Source organism: Pocillopora verrucosa, chromosome 11 (genome assembly GCF_036669915.1).
Source record: "Pocillopora verrucosa isolate sample1 chromosome 11, ASM3666991v2, whole genome shotgun sequence".
NCBI classification, from domain to species: domain Eukaryota; kingdom Metazoa; phylum Cnidaria; class Anthozoa; order Scleractinia; family Pocilloporidae; genus Pocillopora; species Pocillopora verrucosa.
Genome location: NC_089322.1, coordinates 19621067 through 19634569, shown reverse-complemented (window position 1 = coordinate 19634569; position 13503 = coordinate 19621067). Strand labels below are relative to the sequence as shown.

The following is a 13503-nucleotide window of genomic DNA, read 5'->3' as shown; positions in this document are numbered from 1 at the left end:
AAACCCTCTAGGGAAAATTTACCAGGTACATGTTCACAGTAACATGAATTAAAAAATCAAACTTTATTAGTTAAGATAACATTTCATTTAAAGAGATTCCGTCTCTCATTAACAACAGTTCGTGGAACAAACATCTATTTACAAAAAAATAATATCTTTTAACTGTTTTTAATGAGTAACGAGCATTCTGGCAGTGGAATCACAGCGTTTTTCACTTAAGAGTAAAAGCCCTGAAAACAAAACTTCTCAAAGAAATTGATTTACAGTTACAAAATTCCTGCTCTTTTTGTTAATTAAAAGAATATATTAACCTTTTGAGTTTTTCAGCGTTTGTATAGGGGCACATGTGGGTAACGTTTTAAAGTTTCACGAGAAGCACTGTGAACCAAGAGAAATGAAGGTCAAGGAAGGACGTTCAGAGATCTCTCCATCTAAGACATGTCTACTAGAGTTAACTTTAGTTCAGACGGAAACAGACGTAAGCTTTCCTACACTTCCGAATTCGTGCTGAAAAAATACCTTTCCCTTCTTTTAAAAGTCGATTTGATCATTAAAACGTATCTCACCGCTCGTAATTATGATACATTCACTTAGAACGGAGGTGTCCGAAAACAGACCCGTTCGAGTCACTTGCTATAAATAACTATGATGAAATTACTATTTTTAAAGCCTGGATTACGAGCTTTCCTCTCTCTTTTCTCATTTTCGATGATTGATTAAAATCACCTCAAGAAAACTTGTCTGTAGCTCTCTTAATCCCAAGAAGATCATCGGGCAACAACCAGATACACGACTGAAGAAGAAATCCCACTCTGCCCACGACTACCTTAAGTTGTTCGCTCGACCAAGTTCGCCTCCCAAACAACACATGACGACCCTCGCCCCTTGTACATGTGACACTTCCATAATATCACACGAAGAATGACTTCACTTGCAAACAGTTTGCTCGAATGAATTACTGAAGGAAAAATGTTATCATTGTATTTTCCACCTTTTTGTTTGACCTAACAAGAATTCGCCACTACCCGGCGCGGGAACTGGTGCATTGTACTCCAACAGGGCACTTAAACTAAGCGGTTCCCACAATCTACCCTGGCTCTTCTTCGCTTCCCTTGAGCCCATGCTACTTGGAGGGGCTGAGAGAGTTTCTCTTATATTGATCCCTCTATGTGGCCCTTTAGAGAGTGGAGCCATTTCTTTAGAACATCCAAGAGCCTTGTGTCGTTTGGCGAATTCTCCCTCACAGGTCGCCATTTCTTCAGTGAGGAATACAATCTTTTCTCCTCCGACAATCACGTCTTTTTTCTCCGGTTCATGTGTGCTTTCTGCTCTAGGGGAGGGTGGTTCTTGTATCGAATGGCGTTCTCCATCAGCGTCTGTTAATGCGAGCGTTGGTAATCGTGCAAGACGCGTTTCCTAGGGATGAAAATGGTTAAAAAACAGCTGTAACTTTTAGGCTAAGGCCTGGTTTTTTAAGTCTAAAGCGACTGGGAATTTTGATGCTTCCCCTTAATGATATGCGATTAAATCTCAGTGCTTTCTAACACTAACGAGTTTAATCCATTCTTTTTCTACCTCCTCTTAGAGAGTGGTCTGCCCTGTAAGGGTTTAAGGGTCCTTTTGCTGATCGTCATTGTGGTATTTGACATAACTGGTTACGCCATAAAGTAAATCTCAAATGAGTGTCAAAAGCGTGGGAACACGCGTTTGACCAAGTCATGATTAGTTATAGTTAGAGACGATTGATCTAGGGACCAGGGCGAATTCTTAGTTTTTAGATCAATCACAGAGCGAAGCATAGTCCAGGCAAATTAAGCTAATTCAATCCCAAGGGGGTACGTTTCTTAATGACTGCGGTGCTGCGTCGGTGGGGGAAGGGAGGGGGGAGAGGGGAGGGGGGAGAGGGGAGAGGGGATAGGAGGTATTACAACAGTTGAGAAAAACATATTATCTAATTCAATCCCGGATCATTTTGGACACTAAATTCAAAATTACTTTATCCAAGATTGAACCATTCCATTCACGCTCTTACCATGGGCATGTCAAGTATCTGCTGCGGATCGTATCTTGGTGGACGACTCACTGTCCCCTCAGAGGGTCCCTCGGGGTCCATAGTTTTCACCAGTAGTTTGGTTTTATCACGGTTCATATGAGCTACTCTGAACATAAGCTCTAAACGATGCCGTGTGAATTTAATGTCCTGTATCAACTGGCTCTCACTTACACGATCCTCTTCAAAGACCTACAGGCGGAAAATTATGAAATCACAAAAGTATTCTTCGAGTGTCGACTGATTTAGCTTCAGTAACATTATTACTACGCGATCAATACGTTTGGATACGAGCCGGGAAAAATGGGTCTAGTGCACAAAATCGAGGCTCTCTAGTAAACCTCCTTTAAAAATATGATACGACAAGCTAAAGTCGTATTTTCTGATAAATGATTTTGTGAAGTCCTATGGAGTCCAATCGTACAACCAAAGAGTTAATTTAAAGAAAATCCAAATAACACACGGAACAAGTGAAATCCACACAAAGTAACGAGTCGATGACTGGTAAAAACAAGATTGTTTAGCAAAGAGCGTCGTCTAATCGAAGTCCAAAATACAGTGATAAAAATTAATTTATAAATTAGGAAATAATTAACTTCACAAAAAGGTCAAAATGACAGAATCATTGAACAAGTACAATCATTTATAAATTCATGACGGTGTGTTCTACTCACGTTTTCTTCGCCCTTGCAGAAACTCCTTCGCACTGTAGGTACGTTGTTGTGGAGACACTCCCTTAGGAAAGCCCTGTAGGCATTCTACGACATGAAAAAAAAACATATGTTTAAAAAAAAATGGTGTTTCCTACTGATTACACTTCAGCCCAGTAGAGAAACAACATCAGAACATTTATATGCAGGGACGAAATACAATCACGATCTTTTGCAATGCTAGCCCCAAAACTTAACCACAGCTTAGAGAGGTGGCGAACTTCAAAAATTGCTCAAGTTAAGATCAGTTTGTGACTGAGTCTCTTGCCAAGGTCCAATTAGTGACGTGACGAAATTCTGAGTAGTTTTCGTGGCGCAAGAATATAATTTTAAAACAGTTAGAAATCTTAAAATAATAGTTAGAAACGCTAAACAACGCTACAGACGTCAGAATAAATTGAAACTGAAAGACACAGGGATGACAAAAGACGTCGAAGAGTGAATTTAGTTACAGATTGTGCAAAAAATTGAATTACCTTTACATCAACTGGTATCATGTCATCTTGTGTTTCTAGTTTAGATTGCGAATTGCTCCTCAGTATCCCCCACAGCTCACGCGCTCCAATGCCACTCACTGAACAAAATTGCAATAAAGAATAAATTTTGTTATTTCAAGTCATACAGGTCACACAATAAGTCACCGCTGACCTGTTCAAAGATCTCAGTCAGTGGAGGCTGTTAAAAAGGAAGGCACGCGAGGAAAAAAGGAAAATGAGAAACGTTACGTAGTCGTTTCCCGCTGCGCGCTCACTTACTTGAAATTGTTTTGCGCGCCCGCTTTTTTACTGGTCTGTACTAACCAAAAGCCTGATACTAAGTGCGTCATTACAGTTTCAATAAAAATTCAAAGGCGAAATTTAGAAGATCTTAGTTAGTTCAAACAACAACAACGTGAGAACCACGTGTTCCTTTTTCTGCGCATGAACTCCGCACGTATGGACCCGCGCGCGCGCGCGCGTTCTTACGCGAAAAAGGTTCTTAAAATACGTACGTTTTCTCTGCGTCGCCATCGGATTAAGAGTTTTCTTAGCTCCTTCGCGGAAAGTCGGATGAAGAAAATCTTCGGCACCCGCACCCAACAACTTCTGCAACTGAACCTCAACAGGATCATGGAGCAGTTCCTTGAAATTATCCGTGAGAAGCGAACTTTCTACCACTGCCGTTCCGTGACTGTCCAGACTAGATTGACCAGGTGATTGAGTTTTTGCACTTTCGTAGCTACTTTTGGTATCTCGCGCAGACTGTGGCGCACGGACTGGTTCGTGGCTGCTAATGACACGCACGTGTGATTTTAAACGGAGAGCTTTCTTCTTGTCTTGAGCTGTGAAAGCAAATGTTTCTTCAAGTAATTTAGCCGCAGTGGATGAACATACCAGCGAATTTTTTCCTAGCCTGCGCAACTGTGCAGGTCAGGTCATTTCCACTGCAAGACGCGCGTTTCTCTGCCCGCGGAAGGATTTTAGACTAGTCAATAGCGCTAGACCTCTGACAGACCTTTCGCTGACTTATGTTTCTCAAAGTATCTCAGTTTCTCGCAGGTAGAGAAACACTCGTGCCGAAGGCAGCTAACAATAATGCCCTGCTCGCAGACTAATTACTTCCTTTGCAATATCTCCTGAGGAAAAGTTGTTCGTGGTTGCCAGAGTGGATGAAAAACTGCACAAGTTTACCATGGCAGTGAAGAAAGCTGAGGCAAGGAACTTACTCGGAAACGGTTTTCATAAGCAAACGGCGAGCGGAAGAAGAATGCAACCACATCCGACTCCAAATAATGTATTGAAATCGTATTGAGAGACTACCACTCCATTGATGGTAGGAGTGAACGGATTTAAATGATTCACAGGAAACTGGCCTTGCACCTGATTTCGAGAGGCCCATTATTTCAATTCAAGTTCTCTTTTACAATAGATGCAAGAAAAACCTACGCGAAAATCACAAAACTGTCTCCAAGAAGCATCCGCTGAGCGTATCAAACGTTCTAAAGTAAACAAGGTGCAGAGATAAAGTATTTTATTTGTGAAGGGGGGAGGATGATTTCTGCTGATTTGCGCTCAATTATTACGATGAAACCATCTACTACTCTTAGTCTTCCGGAATCTAACATTCATGGCTAACATATGTACATAGCTTTGTACTTCCACGTAAAATGATGAACAGGGAACCAGAGATTTAAGAACAATGTTTACACGTACGGCACACGGCAGGATAAGAACTTTTCCTATTTGCCTCTCAACTGCTTATGCAATAAGGCAGTTTTCTACAAAATCTTTTAACGGATTGGAAGGAAAATTAAGCGAAAATAAAGAAACGTTTAGTCGTTCATTTTTGAAGAAAATGCAAGTTTAAATCCACTAAACGCTGTCGAAAATGTGAAAAGTATTTTAACCCAAAAAAACGAAAAACAAATTTCAAAAAATTTCTCACTTACCTAAAACATTTCGAACGAAATCGGTGTATTCTTTCGACTTGGCCATCTTTGACAAGCGTTTTGCTTCTTTCAGCTAAAAAGTACAGAGTTTCAAGGCATTACGACTTGTACATTGAACAAAATATGGTTATATATTCATGACTGAGAACCAACACTTTAAACAACAAAGTGTTACCATGAAACTTGCATCTCATTAAGGCGCAGAGTGAGCTAACAGAACGGTGTTACGCATTATAAAAAGAGAAGACATAAAGAACAAAAACTTTCTCAGTCAAAACAGCGTAAATTCGTATGATAATTATATTTTTTGTGCATACCATCTCGTGGGGCAATTTCGTATCCAAAAGTTAAAATGCAAATATTAGATTGATAGGTAAATTATTCATGATACAATTGAGACATCATACCATGAAATTCACAATGCAATTCTCACATTAACACGATCATCTCCTTCAGTGCCCATGACAATAGCGACATGTTTTCAAAATTTTATTTCGAAAAGGAAGCTTAATTCGACTGTTCTACGACTGTGCTCTGTTCTACTACATGGAAGAACTGTTGGGGGAGACACTAAACCTAGACAAGTGATTGATCGCCCGGGTGAGGTTCAAGTCAGTGGTTTTTCTCGAGATCTCTACTGCTTCTAGAGGGTTCTATTAACAAAAGAGAGCACAATCGAAGCTTCCTTCTTTTACGATAAAGAATCCAGCAACTTCCCCTCACGCATTTCACTAATGTTTTGAAACACTATTATACTTATTACTTACCACTTTCATTAACAGTCTATCGAAATATGGTCAAAAAACGTCGGCTTAAAGTCCCAAGCTTACGTCTCGAGGAAACCGTCAAATCGAAATTTACTATTAACGTTTAGACAAATTTATTCGCAGTTTCTGGTCAGAAAGAGAGAGACCCTGGGAACAAGAGTAACGCTTGAAATGCAGCACGGAACAACAATGCCATCGTTTCGCATCTAGAAACATTTAGACTTTTGTTTTAAGCGTATTATTCGCAATCCGCGTTAAGTCCACCGTTAATCTTTCCCATCCTTAATTGATCTCGACCCATTCCACGTCATTCTTGCCTCTAACTGTCTGTGTGTCCTTTCAAACTACGATTCATTTCAAGAATTAACGTTAATGGAAGTCATGTTCCTCCATCAAAAAAATGGCTTAAAAGAAGTAATGCACTCCGTACTTGTAGCTATGTACTAAAACATTCCGATTCAGAATTTGCTGGTTCAGGTGTAGTTTGGACCCTCACAGGCGAGTCGGAGAGAGCTTTGCCGGGGCTCATGCAAAAATAATTATTAGTGCCAGACCCCTTGCAGACCTCTCACCGACTGGCGTTGCTCAGAGGCCTCATACTTTCCTGAAGGCGCTGAAACCGTGGCGGTCGTGCCGAAGCGCTTACTGGGTAAGGTCCTACTCGCCGGCCGTTCAAGTTACCTTTCGGCAGTAACTCTTCAGTTAACTCTTCTGTAAAATTTAAGCTGTAAAATCTCACCTGCCACCGTTTCTGTTCCAGGTGAGCTTGACGCTTCTTAAAGAGCGAGTCTTGTCTTTTGATGAGTTCATGTTGTATGGCGACTCTTTCCTTCAGGTATTGGTAATGTTCATCTTTCTCCTCTTGTTTGATCTTTGACCACACTTCATATAAGCGGACAGATTGCTGCAAAAATAAGGAAACGTCACAAACTACTCACGGGTAACACCATAAACGCTCTCGCAAGCCCCGTTTCCCCCCACCCCCCCGGGCTTCCAGATGCAGGCCTTATGGATGGGGAGGGGATTATCAGAAACTTCGAGTTCCAGACGACCATGCCCGGTTATTTCTGTTATTGAAACATCTAGCGTATGTTGAATGTCATACTGTTACAACACAGTTATTTCATAACACACTGGCTGTCTACAATAGTAATTTGGTTTTGTCAACTGAGTTGAAAATGTTGATTGGCTACCGTAAAGAGTTCTAAAGCTGACAATTCGAGCGTTACAGGGTAATTTAGAAATATCAACCAAGCTGATAACGTAAATTGGCCAACGTAAAGAGTTTGCAAACCGGCTGACGTTTCGAGCGTTAGCCCTCCTGACTTTCGCTATGACGAAGGGCTAACGCTCGAAACGTCAGCCGGTTTGCAAACTCTTTACTGTGGCCAATTTACGTTATCAGCTCAGTTTATAATAGTAAATTACCCTGTTATACTCTCCCACCGACGTAGCACCACAATTACTTTAGAAACTCACCCCCTTAATTCGAGCGTTAATCCTTCGTCAGAGCAAATGCTTGTCAGTGCTTGTCACACAATGCAAGCCAAAGCATCTGCGTAACACAACACTTATCACGCAAAATAGTCACACAACATCTTCACACAGATTACCTCTCTCTGAATGATTAGCTTGTTAGCCTTTCACTCCATAGATCTCATTAGTAATTCTCCTTACTGTCAGCCATACAATTTTTATGACGTGAGTTTGAAGAATTTGGTGTTGGATCAACCAATAATCCCCTAATTGATATTTTCCTTTATTCTCATTACTTGTTTACTTGGTATTCTATTGATAATGTAAGGAGAAATTCTGTCCTGGTCATCTATAGGAGGTAAACACAACAAACTACTGAGGTACCTGTTCCCTCTCTTTTGCAGCCTTCACTTCAGCTTCAGCCTTCTGTTTCTCAGCCTCGGCCAGGTGCTTATTTTTGCTCTTTTTAGAATGAACTGAGCTTGCAGCATTGCTAGTTGTTTCCAGAACCCTACACATGGTGGATAAATGTAATAATACAGTTTTGTCATTAGAAATCAGACTTTTTGCATTGCTCTTCATTCAGATGCCATACAATTTTAAAGAGGAACCTGTCAATGGAACATTTACACACAAAACCTTTTCAAGTCCACTAAACTGCTTCATTCTTGTGTGACAATTTCATCTTCTTTAAATGTGAAAGAAGTCTTCTCTAGAATGACTCAAATTGCACAATATTGCTAGCTCATTGTGTAGTATGGTTATACTTATCATGAAAAATCTGATCAGGCATTAGAGCATTCAATCAATGTATAATAGTGTGTGAAGTTGCCACTACAAATGCAATACCTTAGGTGGATATTGCATTCATCATGTTGACTTCAAAGTCTGCCTAGTTTCCACGCCCCTCATCTGTGTAGTGTTCTCATACTTAAGCAAACTCAGAGAAGTGTCTTCCTTTGCAGTTTGAAAAATGTATAATAAAACAATTATTGAATTTGGTTGTCCCATGATATCATGAATTATCAAACTTCAGACATTGGTTTTGATATTTCATGATATCATGCTCACCCTCATCCAATAATTGCTTAACAATAGAAGCAGCTTTTCATATTTTTTGTGTACTGTGACCATGGTGTCTTGAAGAGAGCTATTAACTATTATAAAATATCAAAGTTAAGATGGGAGACCTGGTCCAGCAATATTGAAATTTAGGGTGGAAACTTGGCAGCAAAGAGCCTTTCATGATTTTTTTATTTGACGAATTTGTTAAGTTCATTAATCCTTCACACCTTAATATCAGTATGCAAATTCTCCATACTGTTTCCTATACATTTTATGGTGCTGACAATGAGAATTTGTTTAACAATCAAGAGCTTCTTAAGTTGGTGATCACTTTCTTAATTCTTGCGACCTTAATGTGTGATTCAGGAATGATACTACGAGAAAACATTGGATCCTAGTCACTGCTAAGGAATATAGGGTAAATTCACAAGGCAAAGGTCCAGGTTTCTTGTCTGAAACCATGCTTGTGGATATAAGATTTGTTTGCTTTCCACCAGTTAGGATTGTAACCTTATTATTTAGAGTGCTTGGTAATGTACCATTTGAATTATTGTTTTACTTCTATTTTTCCACCTGCTTCCACATCATAAAGAACATTTTTCTATTAATAAAATACACATATATAGCATGTTATTTTATCCTATCCAGTGTTATTAAAGAACCATAAATCTTAAAAAAGTCAGCGATCTTTCTTAAACGATATACTCTACTCATGTCTACTGGGCGGAAAACATAAAGCTAACAACGAGATGGATCTTGTGATAGAAATCATCTGTGACATCCAGTATGATGTAACTCGGAATCAGAGATTTTCCGATTTGTTGTTAATACAAACAAGTTTAGAAATATCCTTGCCAAATGTTCAATGATCAATTGATTTCTTTGGAAAGTTATTTTACCAAACTATTATTAACATCATTAATTTTTGAGAAGAAAGGTACGACCCATCGTAAAAGCTGACAGTTTTCTGTGTACTGTTGTCAACATCAAGAATTATCGAGTGGTTCGAATCGCGCTAATTAGCCACAAATATATTGGTGAGCAACAAACATTAACACATGTAAGTCAACTAACTTTTGCTTGTGCTTTTGGGTGTAAACACCCGGTAAGGCAGGAAAAACTGACGACAAAGACATCTCAACTACCAGCTTGTCTCCTTCTTAGATCCACCATTACGATCTTCATTCGATTTTAAAAACAGATTAGAGAAACATTTCCTTCCATTTGCGTAGTTTTATTTCCATAGCGATATGTATGAGCGTCTTGTCCGCAGTCGAGGCCTGGTGACTGAGTTTTTTAAAAATTGAAACGCTGGTCATAAATATGCGGGCTTTTTTCTTCCTTTTAAACCGCTGGCTATGAAAACTGTCGGCCGATGAGATATCTAAGCCAATCAGAGATCGCCAACTAGACCGATAGCACTGGCATTTGCGTAATCAACCGGCTAACGCCAAAGAGTGTACACGAATTAGGCTTCGGTGATTTTATGGTTTTACTTGTGTGATCGAGCTAATTTCTTGAGGATGTGGTTATTTATTGTTCTCACACTAAACGCCTTACTCGGCTGTCAAGTTTTACTGACAGAGGCGAAGTTAAAAGAAGGAGAGTGTGAAGGTAAGTCTTACATACAACCTTTAAGCGGCAGGAACTGAAACTCAGCTAAACTTACAACATGACACGTATGGCTGTACGGTTGTTAGGCCTTCACTTAGACTTAAACATGTAGAGATAATGAAGAGTTCTTGTATCTCACTCAACAGACCCGCCAAGGGTTCAGGGAAATTATGAGAACTTTCTAGGCCATAGAATTGCAAAGGCACTTTTTTTTTGACACGACATAATTTATTAAGACTTGCAACCTAGATACTAAACTTAATGTACTTTTTTGTTTTATAAAAAAGATAATTCAGCGAAAGTTTAAGTTTGATTAAGTTTTTTAGATTTTAGTAATTTATGAAAAACTTAAGCTTTCGGCCTTTACATGCAACAATCTTGTGGAGTGGTACAAATGCACGATCTTAAGTATAATGTAACAGTTCCTTTTAAAACTTTCAACTCATATGATGTAATACTTACTGAGCCGGTGTTGATCTTTATCTTGGAGTCTTGATGTTTTACTAACTCAAGCTCATTCTTGGACTGATCCAGGAATAAGAAATAATGGAGCGATAGTTTACACTTATTTAGCATCTGTTGTCTCAACTGTGTGTCATATTTCCTCTGGACTGTGTTTCACAGTTGTTGAGAATTTCAAACAGACACCAAAGCCTGTGTGTAGTAACACTTTCACTCCAAGAAAATTTGTAAAAATCATTTACTGCTACTCAAATTTTAGATCAAAACTTATCTCTTGGGAAGAAAAACCTTAGGGAAAAGTAAACTACCTTTTTTACTTTGATTCAGTCCTCATACTGGACATGTCCCAGAAAAAAATTGGATGGCTTGAAACAGCTGTGAAAACAGATATATTGGGAAAAAAACTTCAAGCTTTGAATGTATTTGTATATGTTGCATGGCTAAATGCCTTTTTTTCTTAATATTTATTTCAATTTTGTGGTATTGTCATGCTTTATAGAACATCATTATTTCATTAACATTGGACATATTTTTTCCTTTTAATGGATAGTTTGTATAAAGTTTCTGACAAATTTTGCAAGTAAACTGTCAAGTGATGAAATGTCTGACATGAAAGCAATTGAAGAAAAGTTCAAAGCTGCTTGCAAAAAGGCAAAGAACAAAGAAAACAGATTTGTAAGTGCATTTTATAATATGATCATGTTTAAAAAGATGTACGAAACCAATACATTTGCATGCGAGAAGTCTGGGTTAAGCTTTGGATTCAAAATTTGGCTGGGTCTCTGTGCTTTACTCTTGCACATGACACCTCACTCAGTTCGCTCACTTCCTCTCTTCAATGGGCCCTAATAGTCTGTGGATTCATAAGGCATACAAGATGTTAGAACTTCTTAGCTACTATGCAAAGTTATCTGGCTAACTTTCAGTGGGCATGGGCCTTTCTTCAATCTGATGGAAACCTTGATATTGCAGAGGGAGGACAAAGCTATTCATAGGATGTATCAGTATCTGGTGATAGGGTTCATAAGTCTTTTGACACTTATCCCCTTAATTCTGACATACGCAATGGTCAGCTTTTTGGTCTACCAGGGTCAGTGTTTAACGGCTTTCAACAAATGTCTGGAAAACTTGAAAAATTACTGGGAGAAAAGAGAGTTGCATTGCACTTTTGTTCCACTCAGGGAGAGATTGAGGAGGAATACTCCCAATCCCTTCATCAGTGTTCTCCCTCAATTTAAGCAAAACAGGCAAATAAATTTTTTAAACTGGTAAAGAAATCCTCTTATGCCTTGAGTTTTCAAGAATTCGAAGCTATTTTAGGCAATAATAAGAGGTATTACAGGCAATAAATTTTACCAGTTACAGCCTGAAAAGGAAAACACAGCTTTATGCCTCAAAAATAAGCAGATGAAGCTCAACTGTAGTTAATCACAACGCTTTTGTTTTGATCACCCAGTGTTACTACATTGGAGGCACTGAAGATGCTGCTACCAGTATTCTTAATGCAGTCCTCAAGCCTCTGAGCTACCACAAACCTGCAGAGAAGATCTGTGAGGACCTTAAAAAACAGGACAGCCAAATTTGTGCTTTGCAGTATGGTAAGTTTAAGTGTGAAGAAGTTCATTTATTTTTTCATTTTCTTTCAATTTTATGTACTTATAATCTCATTGAGATACTACCCTTGGGAAAATGTAAAGAGCATTGTTTGACAATGACCAGTGTGAAAAAGGTTTTATTTGGGAGAGAAATGATAAATTTACTCTAAGGAAGTGAAGTATTTGCTTCTATAATATTAGTTGAGGTTTTGCACATGTCAGTGGCTTCTTTTTCTCAACTTAATAGGGATATTATTACAGTGAAATTGTTCACATGCTGATATAAATTTTGACCTGATCCCTATTGCAGACAAGCAGATTGACCTTAACAATGTTGACCTGAAGAAGCTCCGAGTGAAGCAGCTCAAGAAGATTCTCAGTGACTGGGATGAAGAATGTGTGGGATGTTTAGAGAAATCAGACTTTATCAAGAGGATTGAACAACTCAAAAGTGAACACACGGAACTCTGATGACCTTAGCGAGTAGAAAGTTATTCAATTTAGCTTGGAAAGTGAATTACACTGTACTCTCCTATGTTCTTACAATATGAGCAGGAAGTTCAGTTTTGTGACTGTGCAGACATCAATTCTGTCTGTGATTTGCATTGCACTGAAGTAGGGTGGGGGTTGCTACCCAACAAAGTATTGTGGAAACAATTTTTATTCTCTCCTTACTCCCTACTCTGCATATAAATGGTACGCTTCATATTCTAAGGTCAAATCTATGTACACATCTCTTAGTCAGCTGGTTGTTACAAAGGCACTTTTGGTTTAAAATGAATTGTCTCTTATACTGCTTTTCTTGAGTAAAATTCACCATAATACAATATTTGGTTGTGAAACACACTTCAAAAGGAAAAGGTATTTCAACTTTATCAACCCTGAGAGCGCAAAACAAATTCACATTAATGTACATTACCTTCAATGGTTGAAAGTTTCCAAGAATCCAATAAAGTTTGATATATGACTTAGTAAAATTTGAAGTGTTTTCTGAACAGTTATTGATGTCAAAATATACATCTAATCCATGTCACATGGAAAAGGGATGCACCTCAGTTAATAAACCCTTTTGCTCCTAATTTCTTATTAGTATTCTCCTCACAGTTTTTTATACAGTTCCTATTATGCCAGTGTGGAGAATTTGGTATCATATCAAGCTATAATCCCTTCATTGGACTCTTTCTTTATTCTCATAACTTGTCTGCTTGATATTTATTGATGTTGTAAGGAGAAATTCTGTCTTGGTCACTAGTGTGAATTAAAGGGCTAATGGTGGAATCCCAAAGGGAGAGAGTTCACAAGAAGATCATATTGATGGCCAACTCTGTTCGAGTTT

General features: G+C 38.6%; 2 protein-coding genes across 3 annotated transcripts; one reads left to right on the top strand and one right to left on the bottom strand.

Annotated features, from left to right (window-relative positions):
• Positions 1-44: 44 nt before the first annotated feature.
• LOC131770182 (uncharacterized) lies at positions 45-9741 on the bottom strand. 2 transcript variants are annotated; one of them, XM_059085894.2, is made up of 9 exons: positions 9571-9741; positions 7816-7942; positions 6695-6859; positions 5189-5261; positions 3752-4081; positions 3237-3334; positions 2725-2808; positions 2033-2242; positions 45-1416 (listed from the first exon to the last, which is right to left on the bottom strand). In XM_059085894.2, exons 1-9 carry the CDS (start codon positions 9630-9632, stop codon positions 976-978), a joined length of 1590 nt encoding a protein of 529 aa, XP_058941877.2. In that variant the 5' UTR covers positions 9633-9741; the 3' UTR covers positions 45-975. The 2 variants fall into 2 exon arrangements, with proteins under 2 accessions (XP_058941877.2, XP_058941878.2); XM_059085895.2 differs by lacking the exon at positions 2033-2242.
• Positions 9742-9917: 176 nt separating this feature from the next.
• On the top strand, positions 9918-12823 carry LOC131770187 (mesencephalic astrocyte-derived neurotrophic factor homolog). Its single transcript, XM_059085899.2, has 4 exons — positions 9918-10110; positions 11123-11247; positions 12029-12170; positions 12478-12823. The coding sequence occupies exons 1-4, from the start codon at positions 10020-10022 to the stop codon at positions 12636-12638; spliced, it is 519 nt and encodes a 172-aa protein (XP_058941882.2). The 5' UTR covers positions 9918-10019; the 3' UTR covers positions 12639-12823.
• Positions 12824-13503: the final 680 nt, after the last annotated feature.

What these genes read in the sequence shown, in the direction of transcription:
- LOC131770182 (XM_059085894.2), bottom strand. Translation starts at nt 9,632, where the DNA reads ATGTCTTTGTCGTCAGTTTTTCCTGCCTTACCGGGTGTTTACACCCAA. An exon ending in TGGAACAGAAACGGTGGCAG is followed by an intron (nt 5,262 to 6,694) that starts GTGAGATTTTAC and finishes TGTACTTTTTAG; the next exon opens with CTGAAAGAAGCAAAACGCTT. An exon ending in TGATACCAGTTGATGTAAAG is followed by an intron (nt 2,809 to 3,236) that starts GTAATTCAATTT and finishes TTCATGTCGTAG; the next exon opens with AATGCCTACAGGGCTTTCCT.
- LOC131770187 (XM_059085899.2), top strand. Translation starts at nt 10,020, where the DNA reads ATGTGGTTATTTATTGTTCTCACACTAAACGCCTTACTCGGCTGTCAA. An exon ending in AAAAGAAGGAGAGTGTGAAG is followed by an intron (nt 10,111 to 11,122) that starts GTAAGTCTTACA and finishes TTTAATGGATAG; the next exon opens with TTTGTATAAAGTTTCTGACA. An exon ending in AATTTGTGCTTTGCAGTATG is followed by an intron (nt 12,171 to 12,477) that starts GTAAGTTTAAGT and finishes TCCCTATTGCAG; the next exon opens with ACAAGCAGATTGACCTTAAC.